We start from the raw sequence: 22,500 nt of genomic DNA on the forward strand, positions 1-22,500 counted from the left end.
GCTGGAGTCCTCCATGAACGAGTACATCGAGCAGCGGAAACCCTGCGACACCATGAAGGTGGGCGGGAACCTGGACTCCAAGGGCTACGGCGTGGCCACGCCCAAGGGATCCCCTCTCAGGTACTCATCCATTGGCTGATTGTTATGAACGCTTATGACCTCGGGCTCTGTTCCGATTGGTCGACTTGTTGCCCTGTATAGTCAATCGATTAGGGTGTCACCGTTTTGTACAGTAGTGTGGTCTGCATTGCTTGCGTACAAACCTGGTTCCTCGTATAGTGCACTTCTTAATAACCATGAGGAACCGTAAAAATAAGACTACAACTGATGCACTATTATTTCCCTCACTTCATCTCATGATGGTTCCCTTGTTATATGATTCTTATATACTTTATGCCAATACGATTTTCCGGGTGGACATCTGACATGTGTCCAGAACACAATCCACAGATGGAATCTGTTGCATAATTAGTGTCCGAATTCCCCCCCTACTTATTCTCTAAATAGAGTCAGATATAGGGTTCCCTCTGCAGGGAATAGGGAATGAGGGAACAAGGGAGCCAAATCGAACAAAGGCTCTGCTGACATGTGTCTCTCAGCCTGTAGGCGGTGTTTAGTGCTGATGTCATTCTTTCTTGGGGGTTTTGTTTATGACGTCATGTGTCTGTTAGCTTAGGGGGTAAAGTTGTGGAAGCAGAAGTTATTTTTTATATAAAACATGCATGAGGTTTGCTTCAATGACATTGTTATATTGTCATTTAGTCATTTAGTCATTCATTGAGTCATTCATTTGTTCAACCACTTTAATGCGAAATTCGGTCATTTTCAAAGGTCAAAGGTGTGGTGTTTTAACAGACTGTGTTGGAGAACATTTAGAATGGTCCAAGTTTGTCTGGTTTGACTGGATAGCCCCGGTATAAATAAATGACACAGGGATGGATTAAATGTGAAGATAATCAAACCGAAAAGAGAACAAACAGCAAAGCAACAAAAATAAAATGTTCTTTCTTTGCATAACACAAAAATAGGGTTGACATTTCCAATTTGTAAAATATTTAAAAGAGCCTGTGTATCTTTTCCATCTGCTTCAGCATGTTCACAGGTGCATTCCATGTTTCATTTCGAAGCAGCAGCATCGCTTTGTAACGCTTGTTGTTTTCTCCATCTCCATCATATTAATACACAAATAACACTTAACTTAAATAACGCATATATTCACCTGCATGGTCACAAATATGCAGAATACATATATATAGTATATTTCAACATTTAATTCTATCCAATTAGAGTTCCAAGAACCTTGATTTGAATTTCTCCTCAATATTTAAATAAAGACTTCTATGGTGGTTGTCTAAATCCATGCCTTCAACCAGGCTTCCAGAGGGCTCTCCCAGGGATTCAGAGTGTGCCACACACCAGTTAGGTGTTGTATGATAAGATGCAAACTTTGATTCATGCCATGGGATTCAGATCAAATCATGGATAATGGAGATACACAAGTCAACAGTTTGTTATTATTCTGCATAAACCCGTCCTCGAGGTCTGTGTAATGGGATTTGATGCATTCTTCGTTGAAACAAAGGTTTCATCACTTCTATCAACCAATACAGTTGTTTTCACAACCGGATTATTGATGCAGTAATTTGCGGAGGATTTGCATGATGGATAATAATATAATATAGTTATATCTTTATATATGCAAATAATATTGCAGAATGTTTCGTCTGAAATCAACCCAATGCTAAACCCCTATTGGCTAGTATATTTACAATTGTATTGGATATTTATATTGCAGTATACATACTACTTTTGAGATCTTAAGTTTTTGATTGAACTTCAACCTCATTATCCTTTAGGTTCTTCCCAAACGAAATGTAGCTCAGACGTCCTGCCGATGATGTCACTGCTCTCCCATTGACGCATTATAGTTCAACATTAGCATTTTGTACAATAATTAATTGGCCTGTTTCACAACAAACAAGCCTTTTAATGCTAAGATGATTAGACGCGTTTGCAGCAGTGATGGGGAATCTCGTTGAAATTCAGGGCTATATGCAAATAAAAGAAGACATGAATAGAAAGTAGCGGCGGGGGCGGGCAGCGGCCTGGGAGCGCCTGAGGTCCTGCTCCAGGCCTGGTCTGTAGATCTGCATATTCTCTATGACGACACACAATTATAAAGTATTAAAAAGGTGTTTTTTACTTTCTAATCAATAGTGCGGTGAACGATATTCTATTATAGATATATTTGGTATGCATTACATATTATATATTAGGCATTAAACAGATTGCAAACCTGATAACCTTATGTTTCTCATAACTTTATCTTTTTGATAAAAAAAAGACATCTCACTGCACAATGTATGTCTATACAGCGTATTACATAATGCCTCTTGTCTTTTTCCCTTGTCAAGACTGTATAATGTCTATAAATGTCTGTCAGTGCTGTCTGTTCAACTGTCGGTCTCCTAATGTGTCTCTCTGTCTGTCTGTCTTTCTCTGTTTCCTTCCTCCATTTATTTCTCTTAATTCATTATGTGTGGCATCAACACTTCTGTTCCCCTGTTGTCTGTATGTCGCCTGTTTCTTTAAACGTCTGCTTGTGTCTGTTTGTTGGCTGCCTGCCTGTTTGCTGCCTGCCTGTCTGGTCTGCCTTGTGCCAACCGGCCTTGTCTGTTGATCCACCACGTTGCTAATGTCCCTGAATCTACTCATCGCTACAATACTGTCTAATCTCCCCAACCGTCTGTCTTCTGCCTACAGTAGCATACAGTGGAGCTCCTTGTTCGTCTCCCCTCATTCCGTTTTTCTCACTCTTTTCACTTTTACACAGATTTCATGTGTTGTTACTCAAATGGGGGTAATTAAGACAAACCCGTGAACCACAGAGGTAATATGTGTGGAGCAGGGGAGGGTTTTTTTGTCCAATCACCCGCAAACAATTCAGACTGGAGAGCTGTCAGAGATCTATTCGACCACATTACTTACAAATTACAATGAGTAGCTAGTACCTCGAAATGGCTGGGGTGAAATTAGACCAGCCGACCAATTGGGTGTTGATTAACACACTGACTATGATGAATAGAAAGGGAGCATGAAAGAAGCATGTCTGAGAAGGTATTTTATTAATACACACTAGAAGGGCAGTTTGTTAAATGCAGTAGTTAATTGGTTTCTGCACAATATGAATACACTATTGTAGTCATGCAGCATTTTGTCGTATATTCTGTCCGTCTGTGTTCATCTGTCTGTAAATTGTCTGTCTGGTGGTCTGCCTGCTGTTTGTTTTTATTTTATTCCAACTGATTACTCAGTGTTAGATAATGAATAAATAAAATGAGTTTTTCTGAATGTTTCTGAACCACATTTAGAGTCTCAGACAGACGCAGCATAGCGGGCCAACGATTTTAGTTGGAAATAAGTCTTCAAAAACAAATAAAAAGCAGTGATCATTTGTACGTTGTAATAACTTTAGAGAAATCAATTCCTATCGTACAATGATCATTGTTGGTCATAGCATTCCATTGTAATGCTTCCACTAATAATTTATGACCAGACTCTGAAAGGGGCTATATGTTTTGCTGTTATTAATTTTGGGCTTTGGCAGTTACTTGTGTGGACATGAACTAATTGAATCGGTTCCATTATGCATCAGGTATCACACAGACAACCCAGCGGCATTGGACATACAATCCTCATCCACAATGAGCATACCACCTCTGCCCTTTGCAGAGAAGCAATTTGTGAGAGTCACACAGCTAGGGGGAAAAAAAGGACTCAAAATCTCTGTATTGAATCATTGAGCAACTAACGGCACAAAGGAAGGAAGAAAAGACTTCCTGTGAAAAAGGAGCACAAGAGTCAGCTGGCCTTACTAGAGCAGGGTAGTGAACAGTGGACGCATAGGGCAGCAGGGCATCTTCTCCCATGTGCTGCTCTCTTTGAAGCCTAACCAAATGTGCGTCTCTATCGCGGTGATTCAGTAAAACCATGATAGAATTTATTTTCATTATTGTTATTATTATCAACAGAAATCGAGTCTTCACGTCTCTGCTAACTTTATTATTATCAACAACATCTCATTATAACTAACCAAGCCCCACCAATGCTCTTCTGGACTTTGGCTTCTCATCTCTGGAACAACCAGCTTAGAGTACTTTCTTTGTACCACAATGTGGTTGCTGTTGATGACGACGTTGTTGTTTTTTGGGAAATGATGCAAATGGGAAACCAAGCTTAGGCTGTTTACCAGATGCTCTTAGCAGCTATGAAACTAGAGACAGAGAGAGATAAATTGGGTTAAATGTGCCCCAAATGCCAGGTGAGTCTGGGCATGTTTACAAATTAAAGTGCTGTGGCCTCTCAAATGTATTAATATTAATGTCCTAGAGAGGATGATACCTTCCGGAAAACAAAGTAAACAAGCACTAAAAGATAACATGCAGTTATTGATATTAATTGAGCGTCAATATAATCTCCATAAAATGTGAAACAACCAACAAAGATTAAGCCACTTTGTTGGTTTAATCTTTAGTACCCCCAATTAACAGATTTAAAATCGCTGTAGGTACTATTTAAGAGCTATAATTTGAGTGTATTCTGATAGAAATCTAATCTAACAGATATTCGTGAGGAAAATTCCCTATTGTGAAATATATTTTCCGGTCGACTGTGTGCCTGCCTCTCTAAGAAACCATTTGTATCCGAGAGCTCTACCTGCTCCGACCATCAGATCAATCAGGATCTGATAATCTCTTCCCATATCCACTTTTTGGGGGATTATTCAAAAAATCTTGATCTCTTCTGCTCTTTACCACTCTCTATCTTATCAACTCTCAAATATTATCGACAGCAGGTTGAACCCCCTTGATGACAAATAGCATGCTAGTCAATGCCTCTTATTATCATTTAAATATGTGGCTGTGTTCCATTGATCCTTGCTGGCATCGGTATGACTTGATAGATAGAGATATTTAATGATGTGTTCACGATTCTAACCAAGTGCCAACTTTGTTGTTCTTTCCTTCATTACATTTTCAGGACTGTTATACTCATGAATGTACCTGCCATCGTTAGATGGGATTATAATGTCACTCTGTTTACAATGTTTACAATGCCACTGTCACGTTAAAATTGTACCGGGGGCGAAAATTGTACCGGGTACATATCAGTTGTCCGTTGCCAGGCAACAAACAAAAAATTACGTAAGGGGTTGTCCGTTGCCAGGCAGGTTTCAATCGCGCTCATGTTGCCGAAGACAAAATAATGTAATGCAGATAACGGATCGCTAGATAACACTTGTTTTTACTTTATATTTGTATCGCATTTAATTGTTTAATCGAATTTTGCTAGTAAACTGAGTGTTTAATGTGTATCATAGTCTAGCTAGCTTGTGTTAATTGAATTTCCTTAATTTAATTTAGAGAATAGATTATAGGTAATAGATAGATAGATAGATAGATAGATAGATAGATAGATAGATAGATAGATAGATAGATAGATAGACAGACAGACAGACAGACAGACAGACAGACAGACAGACAGACAGACAGACAGACAGACAGACAGACAGACAGACAGACAGACAGACAGACAGACAGACAGACAGATAGATAGATAGATAGATAGGTGAGCAGGCATTTACTAACTGGTAAATGTTTTTTATTATTATTATTCACGTTATCCCCATAACATTTAGCTATTACTGTGTAGGGAAATAGATAAATACAATGCAATACAATACAAATATAAAGTTAGGAACGCTAATAAATGTAATTTGTAAAATGAGTGTTATCTGTCTTGTCGCGCTCAATGAACGAGTTTGCGAATGTTCAAGAACCTTCCCACGTCATTCGACGGGATCGGGCGTCGCGATCGTCTGTTGCCAGGCAGGTTTGGAATGTATTTCTATGGATGACGTAGGCCGGTACAATTTTCGCCCCTGGTACAATTTTAACGTGACACCGCCCCCCCCCCCCCCCCCCCCCCCTCTGTGTGTAGCAAACAGTTTAACAATGGTTTTGTTACAAGTCCCCTGTTGATGTGTTTTAGTTTTCTGTATGTTCAAGTTGTCTAATGATTAACACAAAGTTCCCCTTCTATCCCCCTACTATTATGACCGTTCCCATAGAAACCCTGTAAACTTGGCAGTGTTAAAACTGAACGAGCAGGGCCTGTTGGACAAATTGAAAAACAGATGGTGGTATGACAAGGGAGAGTGCGGCACCGGGGGAGGGGACTCCAAGGTCAGAGCAACTTAACCCATAGCAACCGGTAACGCCAACCAATGGCAGGCCGACCGGGGTAACTGGCAATGATGGATACATTCTGGAAAGACCAAACCGAACTCTGGACTGGTACAGCAGCCATTATTGGATGACTGTATCCTTGATTCATGATTGGAAAAAATTCAAATAACGTTCAGTCACTTTATCACACCAGGGTCAGAAGTTGCAACCTGCCCCCAGACAGTGGTTGATAGATATGACCCTTTTGTAGGAAAACATTTTCAGGGTTACATATTAAAATCAATGCTTTGCCGGTAGATTTTCCACCCCGGTAGATAAAAAGACAATATCGTCAAAGTTAGTTTTGCACCCGATTGGTCGCATTGGCCACCTATCTCTGTACACAGAAGCAGAGCAAAATTTAAGCTTTCCACTGGCGGAAGGAGTGGTTGTGGCCTGTTCTTAGCACTTGCCGGTTACCCAAAGTGATATAGTAATACACATCTCGCACCTAGGGAGTCAGGCTACATGCTAAGCTAGATGGAGTATTAATGCATATCACTTTCACACTTTTCAACAAACACTTTTAAGTCTTTCTGCCTTTTTTTGTGTGTTTGTCTGTCTGTATGTATGTTTTTATGTATGTTTGTTTGTCTTTCCATTACAAGGTCTTAATATGCTACAGTGTCGGTAACCATTAATGGCCGTTTTTTATTTTTTATTTTGCTAACAATCTTTTGCTGCTGTAGCTGCTACACACTAACATGTACAAACACAAACACACACACACACACTCCTTTGTAACGAGCAGCTCAATAACATAAGATAACATCGATGTGCATAATGTTATTTATGTTATTTCCCTCCCCATCCCCGCCCCGCCCCGCTCTCATTGGCTCTGCGAAGAATCCCAGTAAACCTAGCGGTACTGAAGCTCAATGAACAAGCCGTCTTAGACAAGTTGAAAAACAAGTGGTGGTATGACAAAGGGGAGTGTGGCAGCAGAGACTCCGGCAGAAAGGTATAATCCCCACCCTTACCTCCCCACCCTCATACACAGCAGAGTTGGTCTGTTGGAGTAGGGGGAGGGTGAGGGCGGGGGGCTTGTAAGCATAAGAGAACCTCATTAGCTTTTGATTTGTGTAAATTACATTTTGGGGGAATTCATCCCTATATGCCGGCCTGTGTTCTGACAAGCTTGACTACTTCACAGGGTGAGCTCCCAGCTGAACGTGTGCACGTATAGTTGAAGTCAGGGGTGGGAGAAAATACATTTGATAGGTCGTAGTTGTAAGGTATATGCGCTGAAAGATTACATAACACTTAAAATGAGTTTGTTGCTTTATGAAGCAAACACATACGTTCTGATATAAATACCGTTCACTTTAATGAGGGAGATTTTCAGGGGATGCATGTTAGTAAATTACTGGTAGCTTATCCAGGGAGTTAAGTTTGTCAGAACTAAACAAAACAAACTAAACTAAACTAAAGTGTGTGTGTGTGTGTGTGTGTGTGTGTGTGTGTGTGTGTGTGTGTGTGTGTGTGTGTGAGTGTGTGTGTATGCGTGTGTGTGTGTGTGTGTGTGTGTATGCGTGTGTGTGTGTGTGTGTGTGTGTGTGTGTGTGTGTGTGTGTGTGTGTGTGTGTGTGTGTGTGTGTGTGTGTGTGTGTGTGCGCATGTGCGTGTGAGTGTGTGCGTGTGTGTGAGTGTGTACGCGTGTTTGTGTGGTGTGTGTGTGTGTGTGTATCTCAGTGTGCTTGCGCGTGTGTGTTTGGTTTTGTTTGTTATTTCGATATTAAACAAGCAGATAAATGAAAATAAAAGTAAAGATAAATTAACAAAGATAATTGGCAGTTAGTAAGCCTTTGCATGTTGGGCTAATACAGCTTCTCTATGGTTACAATCACTGAACCCCTGAGTGTTCGAGCACTGGTTGTGGACTGCTTACCTATCAGATGAATGGAAGGAAGGGCCATTGAGATCTACAAAAAATGCTTTACATCCTAATGGCATGAAAGAAGGCCATTGAGATTTAGTGAATCTAAAACAAGTAATGCCTTTTTAATGTCATTGCTTGTTTAAGATATTTTTTACAATGAACTGATTAATTCAAAGGAATATTAATTGCTGTAGCCCGTCTATTCCCATGTTAACTCAAGCATGGTATAAACCCACTATGTAGCTTTTTCAGTTAGTGATTAATTCACCAATTAGCCCTAGCCTTGTTAAATATATATTTTTATGCTGCTAGAACAGTTCTACAAGTATTTCAGATCACTGGTTTCCTTCCATTCTATCCTATCACAGGGAATGCCAACAATACCCCCCCCCCCCCCTCCCCAACACACATAGACACACACACACACACACACACACACACACACACACACACACACACACACACACACACACACACACACACACACACACACACACACACACACACACACACACACACACACACAAACATAGCTGCACACACAGTAGCTGCTTCATGTGAACATTTTGACCAAGAGAAAAGCATGACAGCTCTTGATACGTTCCCAACTTGAAGAACCACTTCCCTCTGGATAAGACACGCACCCTTTTCTTCCTGGATGTGTTTTATTTTTGACCGCATGCTTTTGGATGACATCACTAAGATATGACCAAAGATGCTCATGAATAATCACCTAAACATCAAATATATCCTTCAGAGTGTTGCTATAGATGGGTTTGTATCGTACAATAGCAATGGTCATAAAGCCTAAATTAAATTCGACAGGACTGCAGATCCTGAGAGATGGATTCTCATGGATAAATGTGAATGAAAGAGACCTGCTCTTGACCTTCTCCAAAAGTGTGATTAAAGGCACTGTAAGCATTATATTTCTTGTTTAAAATAGGTATTGAATAGCTCTATAATCCGAAAGCCATCACTGATAAAGAGTGTTTGGTCAGAATATGGCTCCCGAAGTCCTGCTGCTCTGCAAGTAAACAGAAAACACATATTATGCTCTCCTGTTCCATCTTTATCAAATCAGGAGAGAGAACTCCACCAAGAGGCAGTCCTCTTGTTCGTGGGAGGGCAGCAGTTGACAGTGTTGACTGACAATGGCAGGACAGGCAAACCAACCATTTGAGCACTCACAGGAACAAAACAACAACTTAAACAACAGCAGGAACACGCAAGAGCGAAAAGTATAAATAAGAAGGCTAAAGAATTTGAAGAAGAAAGGAAAGATGCCAGGCAAAACAAGATTGGAGTCTTGCAAGACCCGCATTCATATTGAAATGGGGAGGAGGGACAATGACATTGCTTACAGTGCCTTTAACAGCTTTGTGTGTCATTGTTTTTGTGCATGAAGCTGCATGCTACAAAGAATAACATCTGTTTGCCAGTGGCTGAGATACATTGTCCCCTTTTGATCAATGAGCCGGACAGACAAACAATAGTTAACTAAAAATTGTAAAACAATAATGCTAATGAAAATAATTTTTCAATTGTATCTGCAACTTACTCTGAGTTCCTTGTGGCTTTCATCAAAATAGTTCTAATGCATCTCGGCCCTGATAGTGAAGACACATTAGAACAGCTTGTATGAAAAGCAGTTAGCACATGAAATTAGCAGTTAGAATTTAATATCATCCATTCTTGTGGCTAACCAACTGCTTGTTCCCTGCATGCTAACAGGATAAGACCAGTGCCCTGAGCCTCAGCAATGTGGCCGGAGTGTTCTACATTCTGATTGGCGGGCTAGGGCTGGCCATGTTGGTGGCACTGGTCGAATTCTGCTACAAATCCCGCGTCGAGTCTCGGAGAATGAAGGTCAGTTGTTCAACAGCGTCATAAGAAAACTCAAATCAGTAGCACCTTCCTTTTGACATGTCATGGTACTTTTAAGGGAGATTATTCCAAAGGCTGCTACTCCTATTCAAAAAATTTATATAAATAACTGCAAGCGGTGATTAACGGGGTCCGTAAAGTTGTACGCAATGCGACCCTCAAAGTCTACCCCAGCACTTTATTCTGGGTATCAAACCTAGCATCCTGCTTCAGTGATGTACCTGTCTCACAGAAGTCAAGTAATCCTACTGTATCTCTAGGCTTTGAGTCCACTAAGAGCTTAACCCTCTGATGTCCATGCTGTTTGTACAGCTATATTTCAAAATAATGTGTATAGCTTTACTTAAATGTAATGTACAGCTATATTATCTCGTTATGAACATTTTCTGTGATTCTGTGGTTCTTGGCTTACCACGTCGTTCCCCCCCCCTCTCACAGTTCTATAGCTGCAGTAAGGTAGGAGGTTTGCAACAGGCGATCCCAACCATCAGTGCATATTAAAACAAAATAGCCTTCATCCAGTTGCAGACATTGGTCTTTGAAGAAGAATCCTTGCTGGGTGTCACAGTGGGATAGCCAAGCGTCAATTTGCAGGCTTTGGATTCTGCTTCATGTTTTGTTTGCCCAAAGTGTCTCCACCAGCTGCTCTGCTTTCGGCCCAAATCGAAGCACATGCTGCTCAGTGGATAATTGCCGATGCTGAAGTGGCCGAGACGTGAAGGGTTTAGTGTGCTACATGGCTGAGGCGGCTGCACGGCGCCCTCTGGCCCATCTGGGAGGGGGAGGACTTCCAACCCTGGCTTCTTCCCACTGTGGCACTCTTTGAACCCCGATTTTAGATGCCTTTATTCGCTAATTAATATTGTACAGAAGAAAAAGGAAAATAATAACTCCTTGGGGGAGACGGCACAGAGCCCTGGCCGAGCTACACATGGTTTCCTGTTTCATTTCAGAGATTGTACAGAGGGAAACACATTTTTAAGACGTAACCTGGTGGCAGGTCTACATAGTGTTAATTTGGAACCTTTGCAACTACTTGTTTTCACAGTTTACTTCTGAGTTCTTGATTGACAATTACGCTTTAACAGATCCCCCGCAAACAGCTACATGATCGCTGACCTTGCCAAACGAATGCCCAAATATGTATTTGTCTGGAACCATACCCATAGAGGGCACTTCTGTACAGTCATCATATCAAACCCGCCTCATATAGATAGATTGTGATTGGCCCAATCTGCTGGAAGTCTTTCTGGAATGGAGGGGGGCCAGACTCAAATGGAAGAGCAAATAAAGCCTGAGCTCTCAGATTAAGCTGAAATCAGCAGAAAGCAGAAACCTCCCCCAGTTTTACCACTTTATACACATAAGTGTATGCGTGCATGTGTACATAAGTCTCAAACTGTTTTTGACCCCCAGGGAATTGGGGGGTACTTACCCGTTCATTAGTAAATGTTTGCGAGGTGCAAGATTCACATGCAGCATGAATCACTAAAAACTATTTCTAGATACATAATGTCTGTATCCATCTAGAACAACGTATCATGTGATCCCATGCAGGAGCTGATCGACGCGGCCATGATGAGCGTCAGCATGGGTAGAGGGGCGGCGGGTGGGGGCATGGGTGGAGGGGTAGCGGGCGGTGCCTTCATCCAGGGGGGGGAGAACGGACGCTTGGGGGCGCTGGACTACCAAAAGATGGGGCCTCAGACCCTCCCCTGCATGGGCCAGGGGGCGGCCGGCCTGGGCATCAACACCACCGGCATGTGAAGAGGTGACACGACCAGCCCTCCGCCGACAACCACACCCTCATCCGTCTCTCAAGTGTCTTACTCTGTGTGTGCGTGCGTGCGTGTGTGTTTGAATGGAGGCATGGCTGAGGAAAAACGATCGGGTGGTTCAAAGTGGAGCACTGTGTATATTGTGTATTCACGATGACTAACGTACGGACAGACTCCACATGGGGTCCCAGTGGAGAGGGGACCTGAACTGGGAAGAACACGGATCAATCTAAACGGCGCAAATGAGCAGTGTCGAACTGCGTTGTCCGATTCAGCTGCGAGAGCTGTTTGAACTAACTTCTCCTTCTGCAATAAGTTCACAGTCCAGGTACAAGTGGAGCTCCTTTTCCTGTCGTCCTGTTGTGTCTTTCTCTTCTTTTGTTTTGCTTCCTGTGTCCTGCTCATTACCGGTACATTGGGAGATCCCGCCCTTCAATGGCAGGTTCACTTAAGCTCAACATCACTGACGTTTGCCAACGCGACTGCAAAGTGTGTGTGTGTGTGTGTGTGTGTGTGTGTGTGTGTGTGTGTGTGTGTGTGTGTGTTTGTGTGGGTGCATGCTTGCGTGCGTGCGTGCATGCGTGTTTGTTTGTGTGTGTGTGTGTGTGTGTGTGTGTGTGTGTGTGTGTGTGTGTGTGTGTGTGTGTGTGTGTGTGTGTGTGTGAGTATGTGTGTGTGTGTGTTCATACACTCACACACTAACTCACAACACAGCTACTATAGTACTGTAATCCTTCATGCATGCACACCTCTCAGCTGCTGCTGCTTCTGCTTCAAAAAGGATCCAGAGGTGATCCCTCCCCTTCCCCAGGACAGAGGCCATGTATTGATTACAGTGCTAAAACCAACTCTATGCAGGTCTGCCTCACAGCTACGTCAACTGCATGTGGAGATGGCCAAAGTCGGGTCTGTTTTAACACTAACCAGGTGAGATAGTGGTGGTTGGTAGATATTCAGTATGTGTCCATGGAGGGTTAGCATCAGCAGAACCCAGAGCAGAGTCCTACCGGAACAAGGCCTACAGAGTCTGGGAACCACAGTCTGGGCGTCCCTCCGTCCCCTTCCTCCAGACTGGAGGCTGCGTGGTGTTGAGTGGTGTGTGTGTGTGTGTGTGTGTGTGTGTGTGTGTGTGTGTGTGTGTGTGTGTGTGTGTGTGTGTGTGTGTGTGTGTGTGTGTGTGTGTGTGTGTGTGTGTGTGTGTGTTAGGGGGAGAGGCGCTAGTGCCAAACGACCTGTGAAGCGCAGCCATGTCAGGTTGGATTATTTTCAAGCGCCTGGCAAGGTCGTTTACCGTTCTCCTCGTTCTCTCCTCGTTTTGGGAAACAAACGTTTACCTCCACTTACGATGGACTCGTCCGTTTTATATTTGTCACAAAGAGAAAAAAACTGATTGAATTCAGACTTCTTTAAAATAATCTAGGGTTTGTCCCAACAAAATAACAGAATGATAGAAGATGGCAAGTACTTTTTTATGAACACTATTCTTAACGAACCGTTAACATATTCAACAGCGTTCACCTCTTTTATGTTTCCATTATTGTTTTTAAAGGAGTAATTCATCATTTTAAAATTTGGGCTTGGGAAAACAATAAGCCATGCATGAAATCACGAGTGCATGCATTAGAACGTGGCCTTTACCTTCATCCCAAGGACAGCTTTGATCAAGACTCTGTTACTGCATTATCCAGAAGACTTAGTCAGGAGTCCCATTACAGGAACATCACAGATTGCAAGGCGTGTTCACATGCACAAACTCATTTGTACAAGGCCCAAAGCCAAGATTCCTGTGGATATATTTTTCTCCTTGGATCTTATTTGTTGTTAACTTCCGTTCCCCTGTCATTTACTTTGCACACCAGATGATGCAGCGTCAGACAACTGTTTTGTAGTCTGATGCTGATATTCAAGAGAAAATAAAGACAAAGTTTCATATTTGTACAATATGAATGAATAGGAATATATGTGGCAATTAACATCTGTGAATCACAACTATGCTCTATTTAAATGAATTGCAAGTTTATACATTTGTGTTGATTCTGTCTATGCAGAGATTAGTTGTATTTATCATATTTATTAAAAATTATCAAAATTCTTAACACTGTCGCTTTATTTGATTGCTTTTTAATTGATCATAATATATAAGTTTTATTTACTTCTCCCATTCTCGGGTTCGCATGGTTCTGTGCTTTGATGATCTTTCTTTAATAATTTATATCAGGGGTCAGCAACCTTTTCACCATGCATGCCAGTTTGACATTTTCTCGTCAATGAGTGTGCCTTAAGCAACAGTATATTAAATATTAAGCTGAATTATGACACAGCGACCAAAAACATTTCCAGAAGACCTGGAATTGTATTATACCCATATAGTCGACAATCATGCATCAACATTTTAAATGTTTTTTTGTTCTTATATTTGCTACATGGGCTTACAAATTATAATTACATACGCCCCATCTTAAAACCTCACTTTCAGAAACTCATTCAAAAACATATTTGCACTGTGAGAAATATAAAAAACAAGAATAGATGGCAATGTTGGAACCATCCACATCGATATCTTTAAGACATGTACAGCTTTGCAAAACCATGTGAAGGCGATGCATACAGGCCATTTTTTTTCAGAACACTGCTTTCAGTAACTCATTTAATCATATTTGCACTGGGAGGAAATGCCCAAAACAGAATAAAGTGCCAAAAAAATCGGTATTAATAATTATGCTGCCGTATTGTGCAGTGACATTTTTTGATAATAATATATATATATATATATTATTTTTTTTTAAAAAGAAAAAAATTATATATATATGTATATATATATTTTTTTTTTTAAGTGTGCCAATGATTATGCCGCCACATGCCAGTGGTGGCACGCGTGTAGTAGTATATATTCCACAAAACCTATATAGTAGGTTTTGTGGAATGAAGCATCCCACATATATTCGGAGCTAGACTATGTTACTATACCATCAACATATTAACTCCAGCATAGGATCAAAGATTCAAATGTTTTATTTGTCACATACACATACAGGATAGGCAGCAGACTGTTTGTGAGACATACCCGGTATTATCTGGTTCAATAAATAATAAAATACAATGAAATTAAAATATAATAAAATATTACGTAAAATATTATTCTGCACGCCCTGTGACAGCGCAGGCGTCTGACTGACCTGAGGGTCACACAAAGTCTGTTTCCGGAGTGAATGGGATCCTTTATAATCCCTCTGGCTCTGCTGGTGTTTAAGTCCTGCAGAGGGGGGAGTGGGGTGCACATGGTCCACTCAGCTGACCTCACCACCCTGGGCAGGTCTCGCTGCTCCCGACAGGAGCTGTTTCCATACCAGACAGATCCTGTACTACTAGATACTGTAGCTTCTGTCAGTATACTCTGTAAAGTGACGGAGTGGAAGGAATTCAGGATCCGTTGGGAGACCCTGAATCTTCTTAGATATCTGAGGTGAATTTAGGCGTTGCCTTGATCTGCATCTATTACTGTACTATGTAGCAATATGGATCCCTGTATACGGTGATGACTTGTTTAGTACAGCACTTATTTGAAATATGCAGGTAATATCACAGCATGGTAGGTATCTCAACAAACAACAATTTATGAATGCATTTTTATTGTTTATCTCAGACGATCACTTTCTCTCTACCGACTTCACACCTACTTGATATATAGATTCTCCTCCAGTATCCCTCTGTGTCATTCATTAAAAAAACTAAACTCCATCTTTAATACTCCGTCCTCAAGTCTTCTCATGTCACCCTGCATGCTCAGGCCAGCTTCGTTGGCCTACCGCGTGGCTAATGTGGCGGCCAGGAGCTCCAGGACATCTGTCGTCTGCTGCGATAATGTTAAGGAATATCTTGTTTGTAGTGTGAAACCGCACATTGCTCCCCATAGCTGTGAGGGAGGACAAAGGCAGAGAGGCAGAGAAACGAGTGGCAATTACCCCAAGAAAGGCCATGATTAGGAGTTAGCGGCTCATTAGCTTCCATCGATGTTCCTGAAACAAATGGCCCGTTGAGTGGCTTTCATGCCAGACTGCTGGCTTCCCGCAAGGATAATGAGAAAAAACAAGGATTTACTCATAACCGCAACGTCAAAAAACACACTTACATTTTTGGGTTTGTTGGGTTTTCGCAAAATAAAGCAAAGTAAAATAAATATAAATATATAGAACCATGTATATGATTCAATGTATATATAGAACCAAATAGGGTTTTATATATATATACAGCAGTGGACTTAAAGCTGTGAGACACAGATGTTTAATTCTGTGACTTGGAGTGGATCTCCACCAATTTGTGTGACAGGCTGCTTAATAGGGAACATGGGGCTGCTTTCATCTACCTAACACCCCCTCTGTTCTTTAAAAAGATGTGTGGCCCTAAAGAACACACATCCACGTGCCTCCTACCTTTCTCTGAGGAGAGACCATTTAAAGGCTCAGGAACCCTTTGCAGGTGTTTTGGATTAATATGCTGAGTGTGACACTTTGAGCCTACAATATTGAAACCTTTCACAATACTCTATTTTTTTAATTTTGGGTTATCATAGGCTGTAAGCCATAATCATTAAAGTTGTAACAAATAAAGTCTTGAAATATCTCACATTGCATCTGATGTAATATATTAGTATCACAATTCAAGTTGTATAACCGAAGTAAATGTAAAGATTATTATTTTTTAATTTAACCTGTAGAGGACAAGAAACTTAAAGGCGATAGACGACAGCAGATAAGGGAAATAAGTCAAACAACAATACATGTGACACAAACTCAGTATGACAAACCTCAGTTGTATTGATATTAGTATTAGGGATGTTAGTAAGATTCACAATGCACAACGTCTATCATGACACCCACAGACAACACACACACACACACACACACACACACACACACACACACACACACACACACACACACACACACACAGACCCACACACAAGACCACACAACCATGTACACATTTACTATAGAATGTACTGGTTCCAATCCTCAATTTCCACAGACTACCTGGCCTCCTTGGGTAAGGTGTCCAACCTATACACCTGCTCCTTAGTAACAGACAGTATCTGAATTCACTCAAAAGGAGTAGTGAATAGTAAATGAATGTTAGTACGTGAGACATGCATGCAACTCTGGCCTTGGTTGCTAGCAGGGCTCGTTCCCTAAACTCCCTCCCCTTCATGTCTGCTTAGTGAAGACAAGATTCAAAGTTTCAAAGGTTTTTTATTTGTCTCATATTCATACAGGATGCGCAGTGAATAGTTTGTGTGGCATACTCTGTATTTCTGTGCTTAAAATAGAAAAAAAATGGAGAGACAAGAGACACGATTATAGACGGAGTAGCAGGCTTTGGGTAGAGCTCTGGTTAGGTTTGGACCCACACGCCCCCCCCCCCAGCCCCCCCAGCTGTTTTCTCCAAGCACCTGACCCTTAGCAGGTGTTGTCAGTCAGTTTAGGTCACATGTTAACATCGCCCTAACAGAGTTGAAGCTACAACCCCCAGTCGACGCAGACAGATGCTTAGCGTCGTTTAGATGGTGAGATTTATTTGTGTGTCAAATCACTCACACACAATTAATTATCACATCATTCTCATAGTATGAGCGTTACACAGTGTCACCTTCCAATCAGGCATCAGTTATGCAACATACGTTTAAGGTGGTGCCTTCTCCGGAACCCCCCCAGCCCCCCACTCTCTCAGAAGGCTGGGTACTGGGGCTCGGCGAGTAAAGCCCGTACCATCAAGGCACAGTCCTGATAGCAGCAACCCGGGTTCAATTCCTGTCGTTTGCTGCACAACCTCACCTCTATCGCCCATACCTTCCTGTCTTCCACTCTATCATAAAGCATAACATAATATGCATAAATAATATAATTACAAATATGCGCCCCAAATGTAAGACTGGCCCGAGATGGCCACCACAGTAATAATGTCCTGGCTATGCCCCTGGAGGGAGGGCTGTTACCACCATGGTGCTCCTACTGCCAATGGAGGTGACCGAAAGGGAGGCTACACAAAAAAAGAAATGCATCTGTGTATGAGGGGACTCAGTCCAGCACACACAGACCCTTTCAGGGGTGATGAAGGACAGGGGTTTGTGTTCTGCGTTGATGGTAGAAGACAGGTTGTTTGCTGTGGTGTTGGGAACCGGGAGGGCTGACTGGCTGAACTAATGTTATCCCTACCACCGCACAGATGACTGCAGTCACTGTGGCTGGAGCGGGGTTCTAAAAGTAACCTTGGGGAGGTGTGTTGTGTGAGGTGTTGTCAGTTTGATGGCTCAAAGATCCGCCCCAGACAAACTCAATGATAGCCGATCCATTCATTATTAAACCACAGATTAAACCAAAGAATGTAAGAATAGTTAACATTTTGCCACACATTATTCTGTAAAAATATGGGCCTTGGAACTATTTGAATGTGGCTTTCTTATTTGATTGTGAAAGGCTGTGTAGGAGGACTAGAAGCATTTCAGACAAGATGAGAAAACCGCCAAAACCGCCATGAGAAATTGCTGTAATTATCACACGTGCGTGTATACCGCACACACACTCCACACAGACAGACGAGCGTGCACTGCAAACAGACAACAGAAGGGATTGTAATCAAACGCTGATGAACACAGACAATGGTAAATGGAATGCATTTATATCGTGCTCTTCTAACCAGTGTCCACTCAAAGCGCTTTACAATATTGCCTGGATGCCTGTGCAGATGACGGCATGTCAGAGCAGAAGTTAATGACATACTCTATTTCTCGTGCCAAAAGCAGAGCAATCTAGCAATTAAGGGGTGAGCCCATTTTAACATTATATTATTATTTTCACAAATGATAATATACAAAAAAAACATCCGTTGAGATGAGTCAAGCAGCGTTGAGTAGGGCTGGTAGGCTAAGGTTGACTGCTTCATGTTTGTCTCTGTCAGCCAGAAAGTGTCGTCTCTCAGGGAGAATTACTGAGCTTAAACGGCCATCAGCGACGGACATGGGTTTATCATCACAAACAGAGAAGCATGCAGCTTATTGGCTGTCAAGGAATTAACGAAAGCCAATCAAGCCGTGTTAAATGTAATTATGGATTTCAGTCTGCTTAGAGCGAAGCATTTTTATCAACCAAACAAATGACATGGTGTTAAGAGTCTCTGGCAGGAATTCAGTCCACTCATTAATTGGAAACAGAAGGCAAAGGAAACTGGCCATTTTGGATAAGGAAGAAGAATCTGGCGCTTCAAAGTTTGGTTGTTAAAGGTGCTGTATAAGAGCTATCATTTCAGAGTTCTTCATTAGAAATGGCCATGCTATTAGTCATTAGTATCAGCTGTAACTGAGTAAAAAAAAAACTCCCGGCTCATTTTTGACCAAAGAGGGCGTCTTCTCTGTGATTCATTTTGAGAATCCATCTTGCCTGTCAATCACACGTGCAAAACTTTTCATCGGGGAGTAACATAGGGAGGGAGCAGAGAGAGAGGGGACTTTAAGTTGCAAAACCTTGCTCCATTCCAGTCTCTTTGGGGGCACACACACTGTACCGTATTGCCCTGTACCATAAAGACTCTCTAACCTTATCTACAGGTTCTTTAAGTAAACCCCATGGAGACTATTAAATGTTTTCCTCATTTCTGCTGATAATGGAATTTGCAAAAAAGGACAGTCTTATTTACATTTTCAATGTCTCTAAACTATGTTAGTTGTTTATTAGAAAATAACAAGCTACGCACACAGAAAATATATAAATAAACCTATACCTAAAGGCTACACCTTAGCTAAAAACAAAATGTGAACAGCTGTGAACATGATAAACACAATATTGGTTTAAGTACCAGGTTAATTCAGCACAGAATGGCCTACAGACACACAGTGTTTAAAGAGCAGACTTAATGACTCCCACAGCAGGCCCATAATGTACCCATGACACTCTTCTCTAAATTACTTACCTCTGCACTCCAGAACATTACCTGGCTCGTGTTCAACCAGGAATTTGTGAAAATGACATTGTCATGATAAAAAAACTTTTTTTTTTTGGAGCAATTCAAAAATAAAGGCCTACGCCAACATTTTTGAAGATGTCTATACAGTGATATCTAGTGGCCATCAAAATAATGACGGTTGCATTTCAACAGCAGATGTTTGCATATTCAAATGAAAGTATTTCCCGGCTGCTGTTCGATTTAGGTGAAAAATAAATGTATGAAGACTATTTAAACGCTCTATTCGTTTTCTGCTAAATAGCAGTTACAGTTGGATGTTTTACACCTCGATAGCAAATTGACACAGTTTATATCCACTATCACACCTTTTGTACATATCACATTATTTTAACCAGAACTTTTTAAAATCATGTCATTATTCAAATTTTTTGTATTTTTTGTATTTGCCCAAAATGTCAAATAACAATATAAATCTCTGTATAAATGTGCCTAGTCAGGATTGACCAGATTAGATGGACCATGTTTTCCATACATTCATCCATGTGAACACGATAGATTCCCTGGAGGATTAGAAATGCAGTGCTGCAGGAGAATGTGTTTGTGTGCGTCTGTTTGGCTTTGCGTTGCTGTAATGCACAGGAACACAAGAAGCTTTTATAACTCCTGCTGTGTCCATTAGAGTGGTAACCTCCATCCTCTCTGCTCCCCGGGATCTTCCTGTAACCCCATTACCTGTGTTTCACTCTGGCTTCCCTCTCCCAGTGGCAACTATCTGCAAGGCTGCCTAATTAGGTCCCTAGGGTTTCACATATACTAATCCTCTGACACTTGATTCTAGGACACGCACACTCACATCAACGCGCATATGCACAGAAAGTGGCAGTAAATGACACCTTTACGCATGCTTAAACAGTACAGACAGCTCCTGGCAGTGTGCAGCCTGTTACATTAACATTATATTACCCTAACATGAGCTCATATAATATCTGGCAATGTCATGAAATATGATTATATGATATACCGGCAACAAGACCACGAACAAACCACCATGATATTTACTCTGCATTGTTCATATTCTGACTACACACTATACTATAATTAGAAATGGACATCAAAGCTATTTTCAAGTTTCTTTATTAACACGATTGACTGTCCACAAGCTGAAGAATAGTACTGGATTAAATCAATTCATAACACCAGGAGAAGTGACATGGGGCAAGTCACTCAATTATTTACACCACTCTCAACCTATGGAATGTCATATGTGAATCACCACTTGTACTGTATAGGATACACAGCATGCATACTACTCACCAATGCTAAAAGCAATGCTAATTATGATGATCGCACAATATGTACGATATGTACAATTATTTCGGTGATACAAGAGGTGAATTATGCTGTCATCCCAGCTGCACTAAGTCATTCATTTAACTTTACTGCCACCATCACTTTTGTTTACATATTCATTTGAATTCTCTGTAGGCTGACTAGGCTGTGGGTGGGTGGGCTTTGAGTGGTTTGGAGCTCCCCACCATTTCAAATCGTTTTAATAACATCCAAAGTGATGGCGACAGTGCTAAAAGGCGGTGAGGTAGGGGTGGTGCAGGGTTTCAGAGTCCCAGGGATGAGCCATCAGTGTGTCATAGAGAGAGGAGCTATGAGCAGGGGGCTACACTGTAAGTGGACAGCAGTGTGCGTGTGTGTAAAACACAAGTGTCCAACACAATGTTCCTGTGTCGGACTCCCCTCACTCTGCACTGAAGGCTCTGCTGTCCATCCAGCTGGGATCACTGGGTTTCAGTCAACACTTCCAGGGGCAGAGTGGGGCACTTTTTCATACCGGGAGCGATGGCCATTCCGCCTCTGAACACTTCACATTGAGATGGTGACAACCGGAAGCCTTCATAACGACGGTTCAAATAATAACATAAACATGTGTACATAAATGTTGAGACATAAAATGTTTGAACTTCGATGAGGAGTTTGGGTTAATAAGAGGAAAACCAGGGGATTTATCCCATAATGTGATGGTATAGGTATAAAGGGGTTCTTTTAGACCATTAGACCAGATATTTGTGCTGGGGTCATACACAGAGGAGAATGTTTTCACTTCTGATGTTTTTAATACTGGTCAGGAATGGTAATGCAAGCAAAAAACATTAGCTAAAAGGGGAAGTGAGCGGGCTCTAACAAACGCTTTTGGCTAAGGTTTAATCATTGGCATGAATCCTTATGGATTGTGTGAATCATACATTATGCATTCAATTGAATGCTATTCGAGCCCTCTGCACTATCATGGACCAACCAAAGACAATATTACAAAATTAAATCATTTCTTGACCAATTGAAATACAGGTGTTGATCTAGTTTGTCAAACAAAAGGCATGAAATGATCTAACCAAAACCCATGGTGTGTATTCTGAAGCCTTCACTCTGCCTCTCAGCTGATGATGAAGACCCTTGGACCCTCCTCTCTCATAGGAGGAAGGCTCTCTATGTAGATGTTGTCAATCAGTCCAGATTTATCTTCTTTTTTACTCCCTCCTCCTCCTCCTTCATCTGGTGGTATCCTCTCCTCACTTCGCCCCTCCGTCTTCGCCCTCGTAGGCAGTTGACCAATCAGCTGGTGAACGCTTATCTGTAAAGTAGAAATACTTAATCAGTAAAAAAAAAAAATTGCATGCTTTCCTGTTTGCAGCCTCACGTGTTGTTT

The 22,500-nt window shown here is 41.5% G+C and overlaps 2 protein-coding genes across 4 annotated transcripts in view; one reads left to right on the plus strand and one right to left on the minus strand.

Moving 5' to 3' along the window:
• Positions 1–12,397, plus strand: part of LOC115547812 (glutamate receptor 1-like) — a 54,794-nt gene extending 42,397 nt beyond the window's left edge. The window contains exons 15-18 of one of the 3 annotated variants that reach the window (XM_030362276.1): positions 1–120; positions 6,131–6,245; positions 9,901–10,035; positions 11,611–12,397. The exon at positions 1–120 is cut by the window's left edge and continues 128 nt beyond it. In XM_030362276.1, the coding sequence (XP_030218136.1) occupies positions 1–120; positions 6,131–6,245; positions 9,901–10,035; positions 11,611–11,820 (580 nt within the window). In that variant the 3' untranslated portion in view covers positions 11,821–12,397. Of the gene's footprint in view, positions 121–6,130; positions 6,246–7,133; positions 7,249–9,900; positions 10,036–11,610 lie in introns of all 3 variants that reach the window. The other 2 variants (XM_030362277.1, XR_003977428.1) reach the window with 2 other exon arrangements.
• An 8,504-nt stretch (positions 12,398–20,901) lies between these two features.
• The window catches only part of nipal4 (NIPA like domain containing 4), a 9,452-nt gene continuing 7,853 nt past the window's right edge, over positions 20,902–22,500 (minus strand). Inside the window, exon 10 of the mRNA XM_030362342.1 lies at positions 20,902–22,425. Within this exon, the coding sequence (XP_030218202.1) occupies positions 22,228–22,425 (198 nt within the window). The 3' untranslated portion in view covers positions 20,902–22,227. The remainder of the gene's footprint in view (positions 22,426–22,500) is intronic.

This window comes from Gadus morhua, chromosome 7, assembly GCF_902167405.1.
Source record: "Gadus morhua chromosome 7, gadMor3.0, whole genome shotgun sequence".
Classification (NCBI taxonomy): domain Eukaryota; kingdom Metazoa; phylum Chordata; class Actinopteri; order Gadiformes; family Gadidae; genus Gadus; species Gadus morhua.